Here is a 20,085-nt window from a genome sequence, read left to right as displayed (position 1 = left end):
AGACGAGATGTGACAGGTAGGCCTGTTTTGTTGTATTCAGGTAAAGCTTTAGCAAATTTGCATATAGTCTTAACGAAATCATTTTTTTAATCACGTTTGCCAGTAAAACATACTTGAACATCGTTGGGGGAAAAAAGAATAAGAAAAAAAAGATGAATTTACTTTAGAATCAAAATTGCATAAAAGGTTATTTTGCATAATAATAATTTCATTAGGATTATTTTTTCTTGCCCCATTAGCACATTTGAGCATAAATCCCACTAAATAGTGTTATAGTCTTATGCTTTTTTAGAGTGAGGCAAAGCGCACGCACACCTGTAGAAGAGCAAGTTGAAGGTAAAAAACTAAAATCGAACTGAAAGAGAACAACTGCACACTCACTTAAGCATATTTATTTAACTTTGAGTCAAGTTTTATGCTTTTTAACTGATTTTTATAGGTATACTAGCCTACGTATACTTGCAAAGTAGGCTACTTCACAATATAGGCTACTAACTATAATTCTGAAAAGATAACTGCATGCGTGCAGGAGTGACAGAGATACTCATTAAATGATTCCAAACTCATTAAAACTGAAAAACTCGGTGATATTCTGTAATTTAGATGGTCTCCAGTTTTCTTGAAATACACCAACACTAATGAAGCCTTGTCTCAGATTTGCAGGAATACTGTATTTTCATGACCAATTGAATCCAGTAGCTAAATAATTTGTTCTATAACTCATCTGATCAAATGGAAATCTTGCGGTCGAGGATTATTACTACTTCCGTTCTAACATCCAACCTAATTACCTAATAGCATTGCTGCAAGACTTCTGCCAATAATGAAACACTTTTACCATTAGCCCCCGTGATTGCAGATGTGATGACAACACGATATCAACAAATTACCGCTCCATCAGTTGAGACGGAACTCAAGCACACTTGTATCCTCGCAGATTTCAATATCTACAATTAAATCCTATTTCACGGAAGCCCTGTTTGCCCTGTACCGTCATATGAAATAATAAAAAAAATTATATCAAACAGCCTACATATTCCCTCACCAATAAATGAAAAAAGAAAAACCCTAACCCTAACCAAGAAATGAGAATAAGAGACGTGTAGAAAATATTGTTTTTTCCCTAAGTTATTTTGCATTAGGCCTATTTAAATATTTTCTCCTTAATAAAGCAATCAGGCTTAAATATGGAGCTACCCTTAGATGTTTAGATTATTATTATTATTATTTATTTGGGGGGGGGGGGGTATTAGAAGTGTATAGCAAACTTTTTTTTTTTTGCAGATTGCACCATATTTTTTACTACAAATAGGTTACCGTGGTTAAACTTTGGTTTCTGTAGCAAATTGTTAATTTGTGGTTACCTTGGTTTACCTATATTTACCATGTTTTTGTTTTTGTCGCTGTATTTATTGTAAAACCAAGAATACTTTTCGTAAAGGTAGCGATGAAAATGTTAATGGTAACGGTCGTAACAGAAAACGAAGCGCTATTTATAAAATTGTAAATGTATATAGGCTAACACTGGGTTAAATTCACTCATAATTAGTTGTTTTGTATGGCCATCTTTAGCTGTTTAGCTTTTAGCTGTTTAGTAACGATCCTGCAGGTAGGTTTAAATAGGCTACAGAACTCGCGATATAAACATTTAACGTTAGCCTAAATTGTTAGCATGTGACTGACTGAATCTTAAAATGTGTAACGTTAACAGTTTTATTAATTATTTTTTTTCAGCCACAATATTTTGTTGTTTTGGTTATTAGCTAAAAAAAATTTAGGCAAGAATCCAACAAACGTAGTTAAATAGCTACAGAGCTCGCAAAGACGAGTGTTAATTTAACGCTGGTAGTGGTAACCCAAGTTTCAGATGGATTGTAGCCAACAGGTGCGGTACATTATTTTGAATTCTTTAAACGCTATCAGCCCTTTGTTCGGATTCTTGACGGGTCCTCGCGCCTTTTAAGCCAGTGTACAGTGAAAGTGTAGGCTTATGTCGGAGTGACTGTCGCGGGGACAGGGCTCTTGTAGAGAGGCTTTTTCAGCACCACGGGGAGCGACCCTGCCGCTCCTCCCGCCGCCTGCATAATTAATCCGTAAATAAATCGTCAATCCTCCGCCCAGCCGTCGCGCCATTGGTTGAGTGCTAATCTACTTCCTGATTTGCTGCTGTCAGTCTCAATCCAAATAAATAGTATTGCACCTGTACCAGCGTGCACAGGTTGCCAACGAGTCTACGTTCCAGCTTTTAAGGTCCTGAAGACTGGGACCAACTGAGTGATTCTGTTTGCGACACAGGCATCAAAAGACCCACGGACTGTCCCTGTTTTTTAAGTTTTGAGATGAATCTGAACTACATTTCTCCGGTCCCCCAGATGCCGGCTCAAAGGTCAACGTCGTTCTTCATTGAAGATATTTTACTACATAAACCTAAACCTTTGCGAGAGGTGTTTCCCTCGCCCTTTTCAAACTCTCTTGCCTCCCGGATGCCTCTTATAGAGTATGGATATCCACTCATGCCTACACCGATACTGGCTCATCATCCGCATCATCCGCTACACAAACCCGAACACCATCCATACTTTTTCTCCTCCGGTAAGTACCCAACCCTAAAATCGGGCCTTTACGTAAAGAAAATTATGCAATTTATATGCATTTAATGGATGTATGCTTACAAAGTGGCGTATCTTTGTGGCTATGAATGAAAGATATCAAACAGGCCTAAGTTATTTCAGTTAATATTTTAGAAATCATTCCATAAACTAAACCTTAATATTGGTATAATGGTACAGTGAAAATAATATGCTGGAAATGTAGCATATGATGTCAATTAACCTAAAATTGGCTTCGTGTGGTATAACATTCAAATCAATTGGTTTTATTCAAGTCAAATCTTATTAAATATGTTTCCATTATTGTGACTGCATTGCACGACCGTATTTTTAAGGGTTAGAATTTGTAAATTCTAAATTTGTAAATTATATTAGTAACCCCATATTATTATGATTATATAATAATAATAATAATAATTCTTATTATTTTTTAAATCACCTGTAAATTAAAACAACATCTGTATTTTTTTAATCGATTATATTATTTACGGGGGAAAAAATAATAAAACAATTAACTAGATTAAAACAAGAAATATATATTTCTCTGATTTATATTGTACGTTTTTCACTTTTCGCTTTCACCTGCGCTGTTAATTTGAAAATTTTCTACAAGGCTGCAAGCTTAATCTAAATTCGAACAAAATGTATTAATGATTACCATTGTTTCCATTGCAAAAGGAATGCAGATGCCTGCGTTATTTCAGCATCACCCCGATTTACCGGGGAAGCACTGCAGACGCAGAAAGGCCAGAACAGTGTTCTCAGACTCACAGTTATCCGGACTGGAGAAAAGGTTCGAGATCCAGAGATATCTGTCCACACCTGAGCGCGTGGAACTGGCTACTGCGCTCAGTCTATCGGAAACACAGGTAATAACGATTAATAGCTATAGTTGAAGAACTTAGATAACATTTTTAAGATCTTACATGTGCTAACAAACCTTTTATGAAAACGAATCATGAGTTCACTAAGGCTTATCATTCGTTTGCCTTGCGCAGGTAAAGACGTGGTTTCAGAACCGCAGGATGAAGCATAAAAAGCAACTGAGGAAAACACAAGACGACCAGAAAAACCCAAATGATGTAGACAGATCGCTGGAGAACACGAGCGAGAGCGAAATGCACGAGAAAAGTACAGACGGTAAAAACGGCATGAGCCCGGACAGATACACGCTGGACGACAATGAAGATGATGTCGATATTGAAGATGACATTTGCTCTCCTGAACATTTACTCTAGTATCATCACCACATGAACAATTAATTTTTTTTTTTTTTTTTGAGAGAGAGCATTTGTCTACTGTTATACTGTTCAAGCGCTTAAGAAAATTCTGGACAGCTGAAGGACTTTAAATGATACGTGTCTAATCCACATTATTATTACTATTATTATTAATATTATTATCCCAATAGTCATTGCTTGGTGTCGGACGACTTTGACCATTTTGTAAATTTGGAATGAATGATATAATGTACTGACAGTCTGTAAATAGATTTATGATGTACTTGATAAACAATCATTCGAGAGATGTAACCATTAATTTTCATTACAATTGAAGTGTAACATGATATTCAGCACTTTAGCGAGACAATGATATTGGTTGGAATTTTGTAGACTGACATATTTATGAACTCAAAAACTGTGACTTGCCATTTGTTAAAACAAATAATGTATATAAACAAATGTACATTGAGTGAATTATCTAAGACAATTCTTAAACGAGCTGCGTCTTTTTGTGCTTTGAAAGCTTATGAATTCATAAATGCCTCAAAGCTGCGGGTTATCACAATTTCGAACATTATTAGAGAAACTAATAATAGTCCAGATTATACATAACAACAGTATTAACACTAATATTAGACTGAATAATAATAATAAATAGAAATCACATGGAAAAATCTATTGATTTGTCAATAAAAACTAGTATTTGCATCATATCTATGCACGAATGCATGAGAATGCATGATTTAGCTCTGCTCCTTGTTTGTCATTTTCCCCCTATTCTTCATTGATAACTGGATAAATAGCCTATAAAGTGAATGGGAATATCTGGATAGATATAGCTAATAAATGGGACTAACTTTAAGGATTAGAATATGAGAATCAGTAGTATTAATATTCTGAAATCAACCGTGCTTCAGAGATTGGAATCTGAATGTGAGCATATTTTCGAAATCGGATGTGTGGTAAATATTATTTATGTGGGAATGGAGTGAGAATATTGGAATTGTTTTTGGACAATCGATATACACCAATTTGTCCTTATACTGTTGACTATTAGCCTACACTATTCCTATGCCAAATGTTAAATTCAGTTTTATGACACACTTGGCCATTGTTCTGTTAGTATCGTTTTAGCTTTATGCGACTTGGCATGAATTTTATTAGTCAAATAACGGTGTAGTTATTGCAGTTTAGTTTCAGGGTGTGAATTACTCAATAACTTTTACGGATGTTTAAACGGAATATCAGTCAGTAGGGCTTAATTTTTTACCTTTTAGAGTTTCTAGCGATCAATTGTTTTACAAACGGTTAACGTGTTATATTTCTGATGTGTAAATCTATAATAACATGATAAAAATAAGCCAACAGTAGCCTACTTTTTTGAAGTAGGCCCAGCTACCGTCCGGATCGCGCAGCCGTTGCTATGGTTACCAACTATCTCGCGACGATTTCAGTTCTGTCAGTTCACTCTTGTCAACTTTTGTTGTTACTGAAACGTTATTTGAAAACCCTGTTGGCATAGGCTACTTGCATAGCTTCAACATTTTTTGAGTTCCGATGAGAGGGGTTTAGTTCTTAACTGAAGAAGATACTTCACAGCAGTTTTAATAAAATTTAATTAGACTCGTCTAAAATATTTTGTAAAAATAAATAAATAAATAAATAGCATATATATATATATATATATATATATATATATACATTTTTTAATAAAATACTAATGTTAACGTGTAGCAAGGAGTGGCTCGCATTCATTTGCGGCAACAGCCCCTTTTTTTTACTCTAACAGGGTATGTGGCACACTTCCACCCTTTGAAAAGCAATTCATGTCGTTTTCAAAACGTGATTCTGATTTAGCCGCGGAAAATAAAACACTGCAAGAGAATAGGCTGTGCGGAAGGTGATCAATTAAAAGATTAAGCGTTTTGCAACACATGGACGCATCTGCATGTTGCTCTAATAGCAGAGCCATCAGCTCATTTTCAGGGGGCTTGCCGCCTCCTTCAGCACTGCCCACAGATCAAAGCCTGCCTCAGTCTCCCAATCCGTAAAAAGGGATGCTAATTCAACCTCCTTCATGTGCGGTTGAGAGAGACCCCTTCAATTAACTGATTTCAATGGCAGGAAAAAAGAGAGAGAGGGTGAAAAAAATAAAAGATGCAAAGAGAGTCGGTCTGGAAAGGCAGCATTTCTCATTAATTCAAAAGGTCCAGCATTTATTAGCCTCGCCTCTGAGGCTTAACACTGAAAACACAGAGTATAAAAGCAGACATGATGGGTTAAATAGAGGCTATAATCTAATTAAAATATTACATAGGAGTAAATAGCTCTTTGATAACGATCTAAAGCTTCCATTAAAGAAATTGGTGCTTGAGCTTGTTTTAGGGGGAAAATTATCACTTTAAAATACAGAATACAAGTTTGTGTGTTCTAATAAGGGTGGCTTCAAAGTGTCATCCTTATTTGACCTATTTGGTGAAAGAAAAGAGCAGGCGAAAGTGGATATAATCAGACTAATAGTCGGGAACTGACAGAAAACGGTACATTACACTGGGTTAATGGTGCATCCAGGTGTGCTTTAAGAGATTGCTCTTGTGCACAGATCTATTGAAACAATGGGAAAATAGCAGGATAATGCAAAGCCAAGCAACAAAACCCCACAGCATTTCATTCGAGATTTCTTTAGATTAAAAAATGGCTTTTGAAACGAGTATGTAGTGGATTACATGTTACGCACCTGTTCCACTTCCAGTGATTTGCAACTGAGCGGGATTATAATGAGTAGTATGCATATATACAGTACACACAGTTAAAGCAAGGAAAAATAAGGGTTCTATAGAAGTGCAATTGATAAAACTCATGTATGCATGGTGCTTTTTAAAATTAAATAGCATGAATGGTTCTGAAGCGAGCCACTGCACGTTTCTCTTCCTCGTGCCGTCTCAGCATCTCCAGAGTGGGCAGATGGAATGGGTCCATTTCAAACCGCGTGCTCAAGTTCTGCTCTCTGCTTCTGTCCTTTGGCTTTGGAGGGGGTTTGGGCTTTGCAATCGTTTTGGCATATTCTAAAGCCTGGTCAAAAAATAAATAAAAAGAAAAGAAATACAAATATGATAACATACACACGTAAACCACTTGGGATGAAAGACATACAATATATGATGTAGAGATTAGATAAAGCTCATGTTTTCAGAATGAGATTCTCTTACCTTCCTCCTGGGAATGATGTCCTTGTTGTCACTGCCCACTGGGTCCTTGGCCGACAGAGAGGGAATCCTACTTATCTTCTTGTTCTGTTCGCGGATCACATTTGAATACAGCTTCTGTCGTCTAATTTTCTCTTCCTGACAGCAGTGAAAGAAAGAGCAGCAAGATTACAAAAGGGAACTTTAATTACCTAAGCCATTTCTTCTTTGAGGCCCCTCTGTTTCTTTGAATTTCACTCCATGAAGCTACTCAACAGCAGCAAACAAACCCAAATAAAACTCATCATCCCTTTCAGAATCAGTGTTAACACTTCTCTCAGGCTGTGCGAAAACTATTATTTTATTTGAAATTTTTACATCAGCCGAGCTGGAAAATGTCTCCGTTTGCTTTTTGAGAGCTTTGCTCATTAGATTAGTTGGTCCATTTCTATTGTGTTCAGAAACACAAGTCTTTTAAATTCATGAGGAAATGAAAAGAGGGGGTTATTGAGACACAGCCCTCACTTGACAATTGGACGTAGCAATTAGGGATTAGCTAAATCAATATTCAACAAGGAGATCACCAATTATCCATTGAGTCTTTCTCCTAAATCTCCACACACACAAATTATTCTGATTAAACAACATTATTTGTGAATATCGTCATATGCTTAAGTCTTTATACAATCTGAAGTGAGTATTTACCACAGCTTCTGGTATTGTGTTTGTTGGTCCAAGACCTCCAAGCCTCACCTCCTGTTTCATGTTTTTGTAGTCCTTCAGTGAATAAGCCTGAGAAGACAAATTTGTAATGCATATATATTTATTCATTATCCACATGGATGTTTAAATAGTGAAGATACTGTGAGAAAAACGGTCTTAATCCTATAGTGCCCTCATGCAACAATCCGCAAACAAAAGCACTAATCAGGTCAGGCTCCTTCAGGTTCTCAGGATCCAGCCATTGGTCATGGACACTGCAGGACAGCTGTTTTCCACTCTGATCTGCTTCCCCTTGGTCTGCCAGACTAGCTGTTTTACAAATGTATCCCGTAATCCTATGAGACATGATGGCGGGCACATCAAGGTGAGGAGAGCAAGCTTCTCCCAGGAAAGCAATTGGTTTTATGGTGTAAGAACCGCATAATCCGGATACAGCATCAAGTGGATGTGTTCCATGACAAAATGATCCTTAAATTGTGACCTTAAAAAATGTTCATGTGGCACCAAGAATTTTACTGACCTAGAAGCCTAATAGCACAGATACCACAACAATTTAAAGGGATAGTTCACCCAAAAAATCTTTTCACATCAAAATCCACCAACATATTTGTTAAAAAGTGTTTTGGACGATTGTAAATGGTGCTTGATCTGTGCATAAAGCAATATTATGATTAGAGAACTCTGATTTTAGTCGGAAGCAATGGTTAAAGTTAAAAATGTCTTAATTAAGAATGTGTTTATTTTAAACACGCATTCCTTTTCACTTCACAAAACGTTTATTCATGGACTGAAGTCTTGTGGATTATTGTGTGGTGTGTTTATCAGCTGTTAGGATTCTCATTTTGACAGCATCCATTCACCAAAGAGGACCCATTTGAGAGTTTTTGATGTAATGCTACACATCTTCAAGAAGAAGAAACAAACTCATCTACATTGTGGATGGCCTTAAGGTGAGTACATTTTCAGAAAATGTTAATTTTTTAAAATACAACTTTCCTTCATTTGTTGAACACAAAAGAAGTTCTTGAAAAAACATAAATATATATGTTTTACTATATATATTCTCCTCTTTACAATGACAGTCATAGTTTGATGTTGTTTTGGACCCCTATTCCATCATATGAACAAAAACAGTTCCACAGTAGAAAGTAAGTCATACACAAATGACATGAGGGTAAGTAAGTGATGCCATCATTTAAATTTTTGGGTGAACTTTCCATCACTCATTTAACTGAACAGACACAAATATTTAGTAAACATAAATATCCTCTCTGTTTTAATGGCAGCGTTTGAGTACATCTGTTCCTGAGAGGGACTTTCCTGCAGAACTCAAGGTGCTAGAGGACAAAGAGGCCATCATTAAATGCAAATCACCATCTTACCAGCCCTGCTCTGCACAGACGGGGGTGCTGCTTAATCACCTTATCCTCTAACGCTTTTCAATGTCGTCTTTGTGACTGTGTCTTATATCATCATCTCATTGCAATTAAGAGTGTCCTCAATTACTTATACAATTAACCTGCTGTGTGAATCGGCCCACACAATAATTGTTACATCTGCAACAAGCCCCATTGAGATACTGGCATGGCAATTTAAAGGTATAAACTGGGCGTTGTAGTTATTATGCTATTTATTTTGCTATATTGCTAATTATTACAAGAATGGGGTTAAATCTGGGGTTTTAAAACTTTTTGATGCCATGTACCAATAAGTATGATTCCTTACAAGATTCTCCCTTCATAAAATGTATATTTAAATATAATTTATTTTATACTGTGAAAAAATCTCTATAATATTATAAATAACATATTATATTTTACATTTATTTTAAAGACTGAAAACTTGTTTGCAGCCCAGTAGTACCAGGCTATAAAATATAAGTCACATACTAGATAAATGATAAAAAAATCTAAACACATATATACACACCTTATAATTTGATTGTGCCTTCAGCTGTCTCTGTTTTTCCATCTGTGAAAGGTAACCTTCTGAGCTGCTTTTGTGGATTGGATTCAGATGCTGCTCTGATCTATCTGAGCAGAGTTCAGCGTCACTGCCGATAGCTCGGGCTATAGGGGGCAGCACTGTGTAAGGACCAGAGATTTGTGTTGGGGGCGCACAGGGTCCCACGCTCTGCTCATCACTGGGCAAAAGCTCAGATGGATAGTGGCTGGTCTCCAATTGAGGAGACGTGGGCAATTTTAGCATTGGTATCCTATGGAAACAAGGAGCATAACATTTATGCAAAGTTTATATTTATCATGTAAAATATGCTTCTTTTTTTTCCTAAGAAAGAATAATAAAACATCTAGCCTAACACTTAATAAGGTTTGTTTTTTTAAGAATTTATGGTCATTCTAATGAGGCTTTTTTTATTATGTCATCATGAAAGCTGTATTATAATATTATTATATTATTATATTATATTATATTACAGAAATGGTGTATAAAAGTCATTAAATGTATGAATTGCATGTTTTCGAAAATTAACAGGTATAGCTAAATATGAGTGTCAATGACCCACAATAAACTGATTGAAAAATGACACACTGCAGCCTTAAAAATAGTATAGTAGTGTTTGATGTTTCTGGACTTGCCTGAGTCTACTGTGATTCCTGAATGATGACTTCTCTAATGTATTAGGAGTGGGTTTCCCAGTATGCCTCTGAGGAACACTTATGTCCACAGCTTGTACCACTCCAGACTTCGGGGCTGGTGAAGATACAACAGGTTTTGGAGCCAATCCCATCTGCCCTACTGAATTAGGAGGCACATATGGGTAAAATGGATAACCTTGTTGTAAAAAGAGTTGGTTAAACAGATCAGGCCTATCCCATTGCAGCGCTTGAGAAACAAGAGTAAAAATGGTCTCTTTCTGGGAAAGATTCAGTGGCTGTGCGTGATTAGCAGGTGTGTGGAGGTTTATGTTAAGGTTGACAGTCGGTGGAGCATGAGTGTGAGATGGAAGTCCAGAATGGTGTTGTAGCGGGTCATGGGTCCAAGCTTCCTCAGAGTCCTGCGCTACAATATCTGAATTGATGACGCTTCTCTCTGTAAGGTGAGCTTTGGGTTTGGATTCAGGAACTGGAGGCTTGAGCTGATCTGGGTGGTTGCTGGTTCGTTCCCTTCTCTTCCGTTCCTTTTTTTCCTTATGGATCTGCAGTAAGAAGGATACAAAAACAAAAAGGAAATTATGACTAAAGCATTTAAGATGTATTCTGTGTTAAGATGACATGAAGCTAAATTCTAGATGTTGTTTTTCAAAGTCTGTAGGCACAAAAGGATGATATTCGCATATATGACAATTTCCCCAAGTATGACGAGGGCTCTTTGGGCAAAATCAATTTGAACAAAATAATGCCCCTTAAAAATTAAATTTCAAATTCAAGTCGTGACAAAGATTTTGGAAATAGTGCCCCACGCACTCTAATTGGCTAAAAGAATACATCTCTTTGAGCAGAGATATGTCCTTATATTATGTGGCTTCAAGGATAGTTTCATAACCGAGGAGAAATAAAGACAGGAGCATTTATATAATGCTTCTTTGTGGTGAGCCTGGCATTCACGTGAGACCTACAGACATTATTCTTGTGAGGTCTGAGGCTGTGCCTCAGCATGCAATGCTACTGATTTAGCCAACACCGGCTGGCACCATTCTTAATGGGAAAATATTTACACTCCTCTGCTTGCTGGCATTAAGGTGACCGTTCAAGTGCTCAAAATAATGATGCTTCTCCATTCCCCCTCTTTCCTCAGCACAGGCTCCTTTTCAAGACATTTCAGAGGCTCCATTGTGCCTGAACAACTCTATCAGAAATTGTGTCCATCACATCAGAAATGAAATCCTGGGCGACAGTGTGCCCACTGTGCAGACATTTTCATCTTGAGAGGAAGCCCTCGCAGACTGTTATGCATTAAGGCAATGGATTGTGCCAAACAGCCCCACCTACGTCTGCACAGATAGAGATGGATGGAATCAATAAAGTGAGCTCTACCTTCAGTTTTTGTGTTTTTTGGAGCCACATCAGCTCGAGATCCCAGACATTGTCTTGACTCTCCGGGCTATGAGTGCTGATAGTCTTGTAGGAGGTTTGCCTGGGCTGTGAGAAGAGAAGAAAGAAGGGAGAGGGGAGTAAAGGCTCGACTGCTTGATAAGCCTCCTTTTAACAATTCAACTGTTGCCATATCGATGAAATGCTATTATGTCACCTGATATTTATATTCAACTATTGACCACAAACAACAGGGGCAAACTGTGCACCATGAGAGCGAAACAAATACATCTATGAGTATGAGAAGAAATGTCCGGGTGATAAATTACACATAGCGTTTGGCATAAATGTATTCTGACAGCTGCAATAAATCATCCACCTACTCAAAAAAATGGAGCTGACAGACAGTCAGGTTTGTCTATAAAATAATTTGTCCCTGAGTGTCTGGCAAGCATACCAATTCAACTGACTTCTTCTGATCAACTTTTTATTCTTAATTACTAACCACTGCTCCTCTGAGCTGACTTACGTGTGTCTAGTAGAGTGTTTTATTGATTCTCTTTAAAATGATTCTCGCGAAGCAGTTCGGAGGTAAGTGTCTAGATACGGCCACGTTACATCAGTGCACTCTCTCAATTTTTCTTAATGTACCTGTTCAGAGGCGGAATATCTACAGCTAATGCTGTAATGAAAATCATTTAGTAAACTTCCAGTCACTTTGGCTGCTGAGGACAATTCTCGCTGATCGATGGTATTGACAGCTTGCGGCGTCCCTGAATGCATGCGCCTAATTCTGAAAGCGTGAATAGAGGAAGGTCAAAGAGACACATGCAGCAGTGAGTGGACTGAGTTGTAACATATCCATCAATAAACAGGCAGCCATGCTGGTCTATCTATTTAGCGAAAGGCCATGCGTGCAACGAACTGATTTGTGAACAGCCTTCAATGTTACTGGGCCAGAGACACTGAGTGGACAGTTATTTATCTGTATCTGTATATTTGAGTATACCATTGGTCTTCAACTGTGGTTCCGAAAAGGTGGATGGATGAATAATGTAGATAGATAGATAGATAGATAGATAGATAGATAGATAGATAGATAGATAGATAGATAGATAGATGGATAGATGGATAGATAGATAGATAGATAGATAGATAGATAGATAGATAGATAGATAGATAGATAGACAGACAGACAGACAGATAGATAGATCCACTTATAAATGTCTGTATTTAATTTACATATTGCATCAATAACATTAATGAACCAAAATGTTATGATATGTTGAATTTCATTTCAATTTAGTAAATTGGTCAATTTGGTCAATTCAAATCTAATTCACACTCATGAACTGAAAAGATGCTTCAATTGTGAAATTTGTCTAACCCTGGGGCCAACTGCATAAAAGGACTAGTTTTAAAAGTTACTCATATAATTGTTTCTTTAAATCTGGTTTAAATTCGGATATATAAAAACTTAGATTAGTGTAAATTGAATCCAAAATAAAAGACCCCTTGGTTAACTGCTAGTTGGTCAAACTAGCTCTTTAGACACTGTCTTAACATAGAGCCTAAGTTTATGCAACTGGCCCATGGTTCTGATAGGGATGCCACTTCATATTTTTTATAAAGCAATTGGTACTTCAATATCACACAGGCCAGAATTTAACATTTTGAAACTGCACCAAAAACAATAGATGAGCAAAATTGCAAACAGTCAATGCACAGAAGTTCAGCAGCGGTCCTCATTATAAATTTAAATATCTTTAAGAGCAAAACCATATTGTGTGCTATGCTGCACGGTTAATAGGAGGCTGCGCATCCAAGCTAATTTTCCTGTATCGGGCAAGTATCATTTCAAGTAGAGAGATTGAGCTCTGCTGTAACAGGTGTATGAGTAGCAGACATCACAGACCTGCCCTTCATGTCCTCTTAGCCACAGCAGGCCACAAACTCTGCCCCATCCACGACCACTGCCTTTTGTCCGCCATTTTAATAATCTCAATCAAATTGAGGAAATGATCAAACAAAATTGCATTTTGAACTTCATAAGCTGCGTAATATCTATTCTGTTAAATTGGGGCCCGTAATTGCCTCTTGGGCTGAGACGTGGCACAACAAAGTCAGGCGATTGGAGCTTGCCATTTTCCTCAAGACTGGGAAACACAGCTTTTGCGATGAAGACTTCAAAGGGCCGCAATTCTTGAATTGCATTTGGTTGCTATTGTGACCGCCCAGGCAATCTTGATTAGGTGTTTACACTGAGGTAGGGTATACAGTGGCAGAGAGCCACGGAGCCTTGGTCTAGAGCTATTAAGAGATTGTACATTATGTTCCTGGCTTTGAAGTGAGGGTCTGGGGGATGACGAGGGATTGGGGCTGAGTGCAATGGCAGAAGATTGCACTGCTACTTCTGTCTTTATCAAAGGGGTCTCTGTTGGAGCTCATCATCACTCCCACACATGCCGGTCGGAAGTTGGTGCATTATGAGATTGTGTACATTTAATAACATAGCTAATTATCGGGAGTTAGGGGTTTGTGAAAGAGTAAATAGTGGCTTTTTAAAAGCCCAACAGACGCGCCTCAATAATGATGCTAAAAACTGATGGGAGCTAAGGGGCTTTTTATTCCCTTTGAAGGTAACAGGGCCACAAAATAACAAATAAAAGGCCAAAAGTGCAGGCCGTGTATCAAATTTACCAACAGATGCTTAGCTACATAACGAACATAAGGTATGAGGGTTTTGTGCTCTCTCTCATAGTAAGGAAATGACAAAAAAGCAAAACTTTAACCAAGTGGCAGAAGTATTTTGAATGCTCTTTATGTGTTATGTTGTACTGCAAAAGCCTTGTTGTATGATAGTTTGCCACATGTAACTGAATTCCTGAAGGATTTAGACATTAATGTGTTTAAGAACTTTCAAATTTATAATTCTATTCAAACGTAATTTTAAAAATCAACATCAATGTGTCGTGCATTGAAAAAAAATAAAAATAATAATAATTTGTGCCCAGGTTGGATTACTGATCATATTTAAATACATTCCACTCATCCTTACCTGGGATAAAAATGGATTTGACAGATATTTTTCATAAGCAAAAAAAAATATTCTGATATCTGACTCTTTTCCAGACAGAAATAGATATTATTATAATATTTTCTTGGGGAAATCCTGGATTCAGCACTCCATTCAAGAGATGAGAAAATAAATAAAATATGTTTCAATTAACCGTCTCTTTAAGTCTTACAATGCTGCCTCATAAATGGAACTTGACAGCGCACCATATTTCTCGGAAAGACAATGCACTGAATTCATACCAGGGCACTGCTGGCGCATTCGGGGTACCATCTAAAGCAGGGAGCGCTTTTCTCCGTTTACCGAGGCACAATGCTAACGGCTCTTCACTATGCTAATGCAGCTGATGTGAGACATTAAGGTGGGACTGGGCTCAGATGGGCTGGGTAAGGTCTTAAATGTTGCAAATACACATGGGCTACAGTGTGCAGACAAGCCAACCCTGCCAATTATACCATGGGCCAGGTGCACCGATAACTAAGAGCCTATTGGTAACCATGCCCCTCTGATGTTCTTAACAGCCACTGTTGTGCAGATCAACTCATAATAGGCACTACATAGGCAGACATGATTCATTCTCTTCTCTATGCTCCATCTGAAGACTCTGTGTTTCTGCCAAATTAATTTCCGTGACACAGGCAGTGTAGTCTCCTTCAAACCAGAGCAATGAAAACACCAAGGTCACTTATTCAGATTTTAAAAAGAGCAAAGATAAAGGTCAGGTCATGCTAGACATGATCTGACCTGTTTTGTACCTAAAAAGAAAAATGTGAACCTACACACAACTGAATAAATAAAAAATAATGTATCTAAATACATAGATTACACAAGAAATACAACATTTCATACTAAATTACAATTTGACAAAGGTGGTTAACTTGAATACTGAATTTCTATTAAAAAACAAGTGCCTATAAAAAATGAACAAAATGAGATTTATAACATATGCCTACTACTGACAGCAACAGTCATTAGTCACTATGTTTTTTTTTGGTTTTGGTTTTTTACCAATAGCAATACTTGAGTTATGATATTGGGTAAGTGGAAATAATTATACAAATGGAGTCACCTTTTGGTATGAATGAAAATATCTATGAATAACACTAGCCTTGGGCCTAAACTACCCTAACATCTGACTTTGAGGAAACAGACTGTATGTTGTGTTAGTTCACCCCCTAGTGGTCAATAATGGGACTTCAACTCGGTCACATGTTACATGTTAAGGTTTACATAAGCTAAGGCCAATAAAGCAGAAAAAGAAACAGAAGACAGTTTAGGAATAAGGATATTATTTTTCCTGAGGGAACATTCTTTAAAATACTTACCTGCTTTGTTTCCTCTGTTTTGTCTTTCTGCTGGTGAACTTTTAGGTAAGACCCCTGCTTATGTGTATGGATACCAAGAGTTGCTTTGTTACGTTCCACAATATCTTCCCTAGCTCTCACTGGCCTTGGATTAGAAGGATGTTGTGAGCTTCTCTTCCAATGAGGAACTGATCGGACATTCAGATGCTCTCCATTATCCCGTGGTGTGCCTCCGGAGGACATGCAAGAACTTTTTAATTCGGGGGGATCGAGAATGTCTTCCTGTTGTGGGTGCAGGTGGAAAGGAGATGAAGGTGGCGGGGATAAAACATTGTCCATCTGAACTGTGGGTGGATTACTGACAACAACATATTCTTGCCTGCTACCAAGAGGCAGATTCTCCAAATGTTCAAGACTATCTTCGGACTCCTCAAACGAGTCGAGAGAAAGTCTCGCATTTAGCTGGTTGAGAAAATGAGCCCCTTCCAGATTCTTCCTCCAGTGTGGGTCGTAGCGCAAGTCGGTGTATTCATTTTCAGGGGGAGCTTGCCTGAAATATTTCAAAAAGAGTTAAGAAGAAATAAGCAACAAACACTTGGCACAAGCTTTCAATTGAAGAGCAGGCTAGCTACGTCTCGTCTCGTCTTTCGGCATTGTCAGTAAGGCTGTCGGAATGCCTCAAACAGCCATCAAAACACAAGGAAAAAAATCGGCTACACTTCTCAGCCGAAGCGAAATGGTAATAGCGTGTTGTATTTGCTCAAACCCCCCCCCCCCCCCCCACTGCCTTCCCTTATCCCTAATGACTATGGGACTGAAGACCACAATTTGGGGATAGTTTTGCAAATGGCTAATTCAAACATATGAAATAGGTTCAAACTACAACCTAATGTGCTCCTAGCATCATTGGATGAAAAGATCTCATTAAAATAATTAGAAGAGTGCCTCTTTGTTGTGTGCCTCTGAATAGTACAAGATGCTCTTCACATCCCATGATGCCAAATACGAGGCTGTCTGCATGCATGGCACTTCAGCCAATGAGGGCAAAAGGGCAAGGAATGGCTCTGTAATGATTCCACTGACATGGTCTTGAGAATGTGCCGTGGGTTTGCAGCTGTGTCAGGGTCTTTAACATGCAAAGTCTCTCGTGCTAATATAAATGTGTCCGAATAAAATTCAATAATAGGAAACACAGACTATTGTTTTCAGCTCATTTCATTCTGAATGCGAGACTCGAGTCTTTTTAAAGACAATGTGTGCGGTAAAGAGGATGTAAACGAAATGGGTAGTTATTAGCTACAATGATATTATGCCAAATATTGCTGCACACCATTCATTCGCAGGGTTTCATTCTTGAGCATGAAAATATGATGAGAGAGCTGCTTCGTTTCAACAAAAAGTCTTTGTCAATGTTCGCATAACCATTATGACAAATCTATGCATGGGGTTAAGTACCTCTTCAGCGCATCAGCTATCAGACTGCAAAAAATTAAAACAAATGCCGCGTTTTTATCCCGAGGCAGATTTGGAGTGGCGGACACAACGGTTAGGCTGGAGACGAAGAAGTGGAGACAGATGCGATGATCCACACTTCAGATTCCAGCAATCTGTGTTTCAGCAGCGCAGAGAGCTCGTTCATTCATTGGTAACAAAGCAAATGCTTTTTAACAGACTGCTGAATGAGACCTTATTGTGGTAATGTCCTGCAAACTAAAAATCTAATTTCCCCTAAATGAGGGTACTTGTTTGGAAAGTACAAAAATTAGTGGGTATTTCGGCTCAATTAAAATGCAAGCGCAAACATCATTTTCAAAGACTGTCATTATCTATTAGATGTGAATAAAAGCTGTCAGTCATCTAGGTTGTTTGCAGAGCAGCTAAACACAAAAAGCTCATAGTCATTTTGTTGGCGATTGGTGTATTTAATTTAGTGTTTTTCAGGTATTGCTATTGTTTATTCGGTCTATTTTATGAACAGAAGCAAAACCTGAAATACAAAACAGAGGGACATTCAATAGGAATAGGAAAACATTTAATGAATTCTTGCCTGTATTGCCTTTTTAGTCAGTTTAATACATTCTACTTAAATTTCACATGTGGAAAATATAAATGATGTACTTAAATCAAATGACAATTAGATTTGTAGCAGATGACAGACACAACATGAATCAGACAGTTATGGTCATGGGTGACATCTGACTCTCAAGTCAGGGGGGCAAGAAAAAAATATTTATAGGATGTAGCCTATGAATCAAACAATGTGCTACCATATTGCAGCGCAGTGAAGAATAACTTAAAGAGGTTGCCTGCATTTACAAAACTGTCGAAATTTGACTCTTGCTGCTGTTTTGAATGTCGCCCATGGTTATGATCCTGGAATGTTTATTGCTTGGCTTATTCTTCTGTACTTCAACCTCTGGGTAACACCTATACAAGTGTTTACTTAAAGGCATCTGATAGTAAATATTAGATATGCAACTTGAGCTAAAGGAAAATTCATTATGATCATAGACAGAATCGACCATACAGATGTTATTAGCCTTCACTCTGAACTGTTTCTGCCTGTGAACTGAAAAAAATATTCTTTAAATTTGTCATAACCACCACCTGAGCTTGTGCAACTGGATGTGCTTGAAAGATCATTTTAAACATACGTAGGATGTATGATACCTCTACATAAGCCTTTAGGAGTCATAAGGGTGTTGTATACTAAAATACAGGCCCGATTTGGCAAACAACCACCTGCATTAACATTTGACGGGTAGGGGTCATCATTTTGCAATCACTAAGAGAGTACAGCAAAAACTACTGTCATCATTTACAACTAGTTTGACTTTTATTATTTTCTCCAAAAGTTGTTTTAAAGGAAGTAAAAAGCAGTTTTGGTTACTATATGAACAACAACAACAAAAAAGTACCAAGACTTTACTCAAAATATCTGCATTTGTGCTCCACAGAGGAAAAAGACATACAGGTTTTGGGACGACATGGGGGTGAGTAAATGATGACAGAATTTTGTCTTTTAAAAAGCGACAAATATTCAGTGTTGCCTTGCAATTATTATTATTATATAAATGTCATGTCAATTACTGTTGGTGGCAGGATTGTATCATTATATTCGTCTCTTATATGGTAGGAAAATAGCCAACTGTTGTCTTACCTCAGTGGCTCGTGTGGTCCTTTGACCTCTCTTGGTTTCAGATCCAGACTATCACAAACATCAAGATGCTCTGGTTCTTCACTGTCAGTCTTGGCATCATGTTGTTTTGGGTTGTCAGCAGAGAGGAGGTCAATGCGCACCTGGAGCTCTCGCTGGTACTCCTTCTCTTGTACCAAACTCTCAGTATCTGACTCTGAGTACCACGTTAGCGGTGAAGCAGGCACATTATTCCTTGGACTATCGATGGAGTCACTGCTGATGCTGAATTTGACTTTTGTCTGTTGCAGTGCATCAGGCCCGTTGAGCTCGTGATGGCGTCGTTGCTCAGAGGCGATCGTTTTCATGGCTAATATCACAGAATCAGCATTAAGGAGTGGTGAAAACACATTTAAGTTTAATTTAGATATGCATTTACTTTAAATGTTTGGTAGTTTATTCGGTTGTTTACTGAATTTGCAAATCGACTCTGTTTAACCCTGGTTCAACCCATGTTTTAATTTAGAAAAGGCACCTTAAACGCCGAAATAATGTATATCGCTTCTACAAGAGCTAAAACATTACCTGGTATAAAAACCCACTGAATGTGCTCCAGATTTAATGGTTCTGTTTTACCTGGTATCTACATCGAAAGATGAGACGTTCATTGTCAGGGAACGTTTAGTTTGCTAAACTGTTGCCGTGGAAACATGGACGCCAAGGCGGTCCACGCCTGCGCAGAGCTATTCCTTGCTCCTCTGACGGACACTCTTGACGAGTTGCAGAAGACATTAGGGTTGCAGCCACTACGTATTTCTGTTATGTTTAGTAACAACA

At 37.9% G+C, this 20,085-nt stretch overlaps 2 protein-coding genes across 2 annotated transcripts; one reads left to right on the top strand and one right to left on the bottom strand.

The window, feature by feature from the left end:
- The first annotated feature begins 1,737 nt into the window (after positions 1–1,737).
- LOC132127371 (brain-specific homeobox protein homolog) lies at positions 1,738–4,403 on the top strand. Its single transcript, XM_059539211.1, has 3 exons — positions 1,738–2,592; positions 3,288–3,478; positions 3,608–4,403. The coding sequence occupies exons 1-3, from the start codon at positions 2,340–2,342 to the stop codon at positions 3,845–3,847; spliced, it is 684 nt and encodes a 227-aa protein (XP_059395194.1). The 5' UTR covers positions 1,738–2,339; the 3' UTR covers positions 3,848–4,403.
- A 1,185-nt stretch (positions 4,404–5,588) lies between these two features.
- On the bottom strand, positions 5,589–19,973 carry LOC132127568 (jhy protein homolog). Its single transcript, XM_059539488.1, has 9 exons — positions 19,834–19,973; positions 19,273–19,618; positions 16,134–16,662; positions 11,736–11,840; positions 10,338–10,897; positions 9,670–9,955; positions 7,723–7,809; positions 7,042–7,176; positions 5,589–6,904 (listed from the first exon to the last, which is right to left on the bottom strand). The coding sequence occupies exons 2-9, from the start codon at positions 19,614–19,616 to the stop codon at positions 6,716–6,718; spliced, it is 2,235 nt and encodes a 744-aa protein (XP_059395471.1). The 5' UTR covers positions 19,617–19,618; positions 19,834–19,973; the 3' UTR covers positions 5,589–6,715.
- Between the last annotated feature and the right edge of the window lie 112 nt (positions 19,974–20,085).

The sequence above is a fragment of the Carassius carassius genome, chromosome 45 (assembly GCF_963082965.1).
Source record: "Carassius carassius chromosome 45, fCarCar2.1, whole genome shotgun sequence".
Lineage (NCBI taxonomy): Eukaryota > Metazoa > Chordata > Actinopteri > Cypriniformes > Cyprinidae > Carassius > Carassius carassius.
The sequence above is the reverse complement of the archived record's forward strand: the minus strand, read 5'-3'. Positions and strand labels throughout refer to the sequence as shown.

Excerpts from the sequence above, each read along its gene's own strand:
- LOC132127371 (XM_059539211.1), top strand. The coding sequence starts at position 2,340 with ATGAATCTGAACTACATTTCTCCGGTCCCCCAGATGCCGGCTCAAAGG. Across the intron at positions 2,593-3,287 it reads TCCATACTTTTTCTCCTCCG|GAATGCAGATGCCTGCGTTA; the intron begins GTAAGTACCCAA and ends CCATTGCAAAAG. Across the intron at positions 3,479-3,607 it reads TCAGTCTATCGGAAACACAG|GTAAAGACGTGGTTTCAGAA; the intron begins GTAATAACGATT and ends TGCCTTGCGCAG.
- LOC132127568 (XM_059539488.1), bottom strand. The coding sequence starts at position 19,616 with ATGAAAACGATCGCCTCTGAGCAACGACGCCATCACGAGCTCAACGGG. Across the intron at positions 16,663-19,272 it reads GGACCACACGAGCCACTGAG|GCAAGCTCCCCCTGAAAATG; the intron begins GTAAGACAACAG and ends GAAATATTTCAG. Across the intron at positions 9,956-10,337 it reads AGGAATCACAGTAGACTCAG|GATACCAATGCTAAAATTGC; the intron begins GCAAGTCCAGAA and ends TTGTTTCCATAG.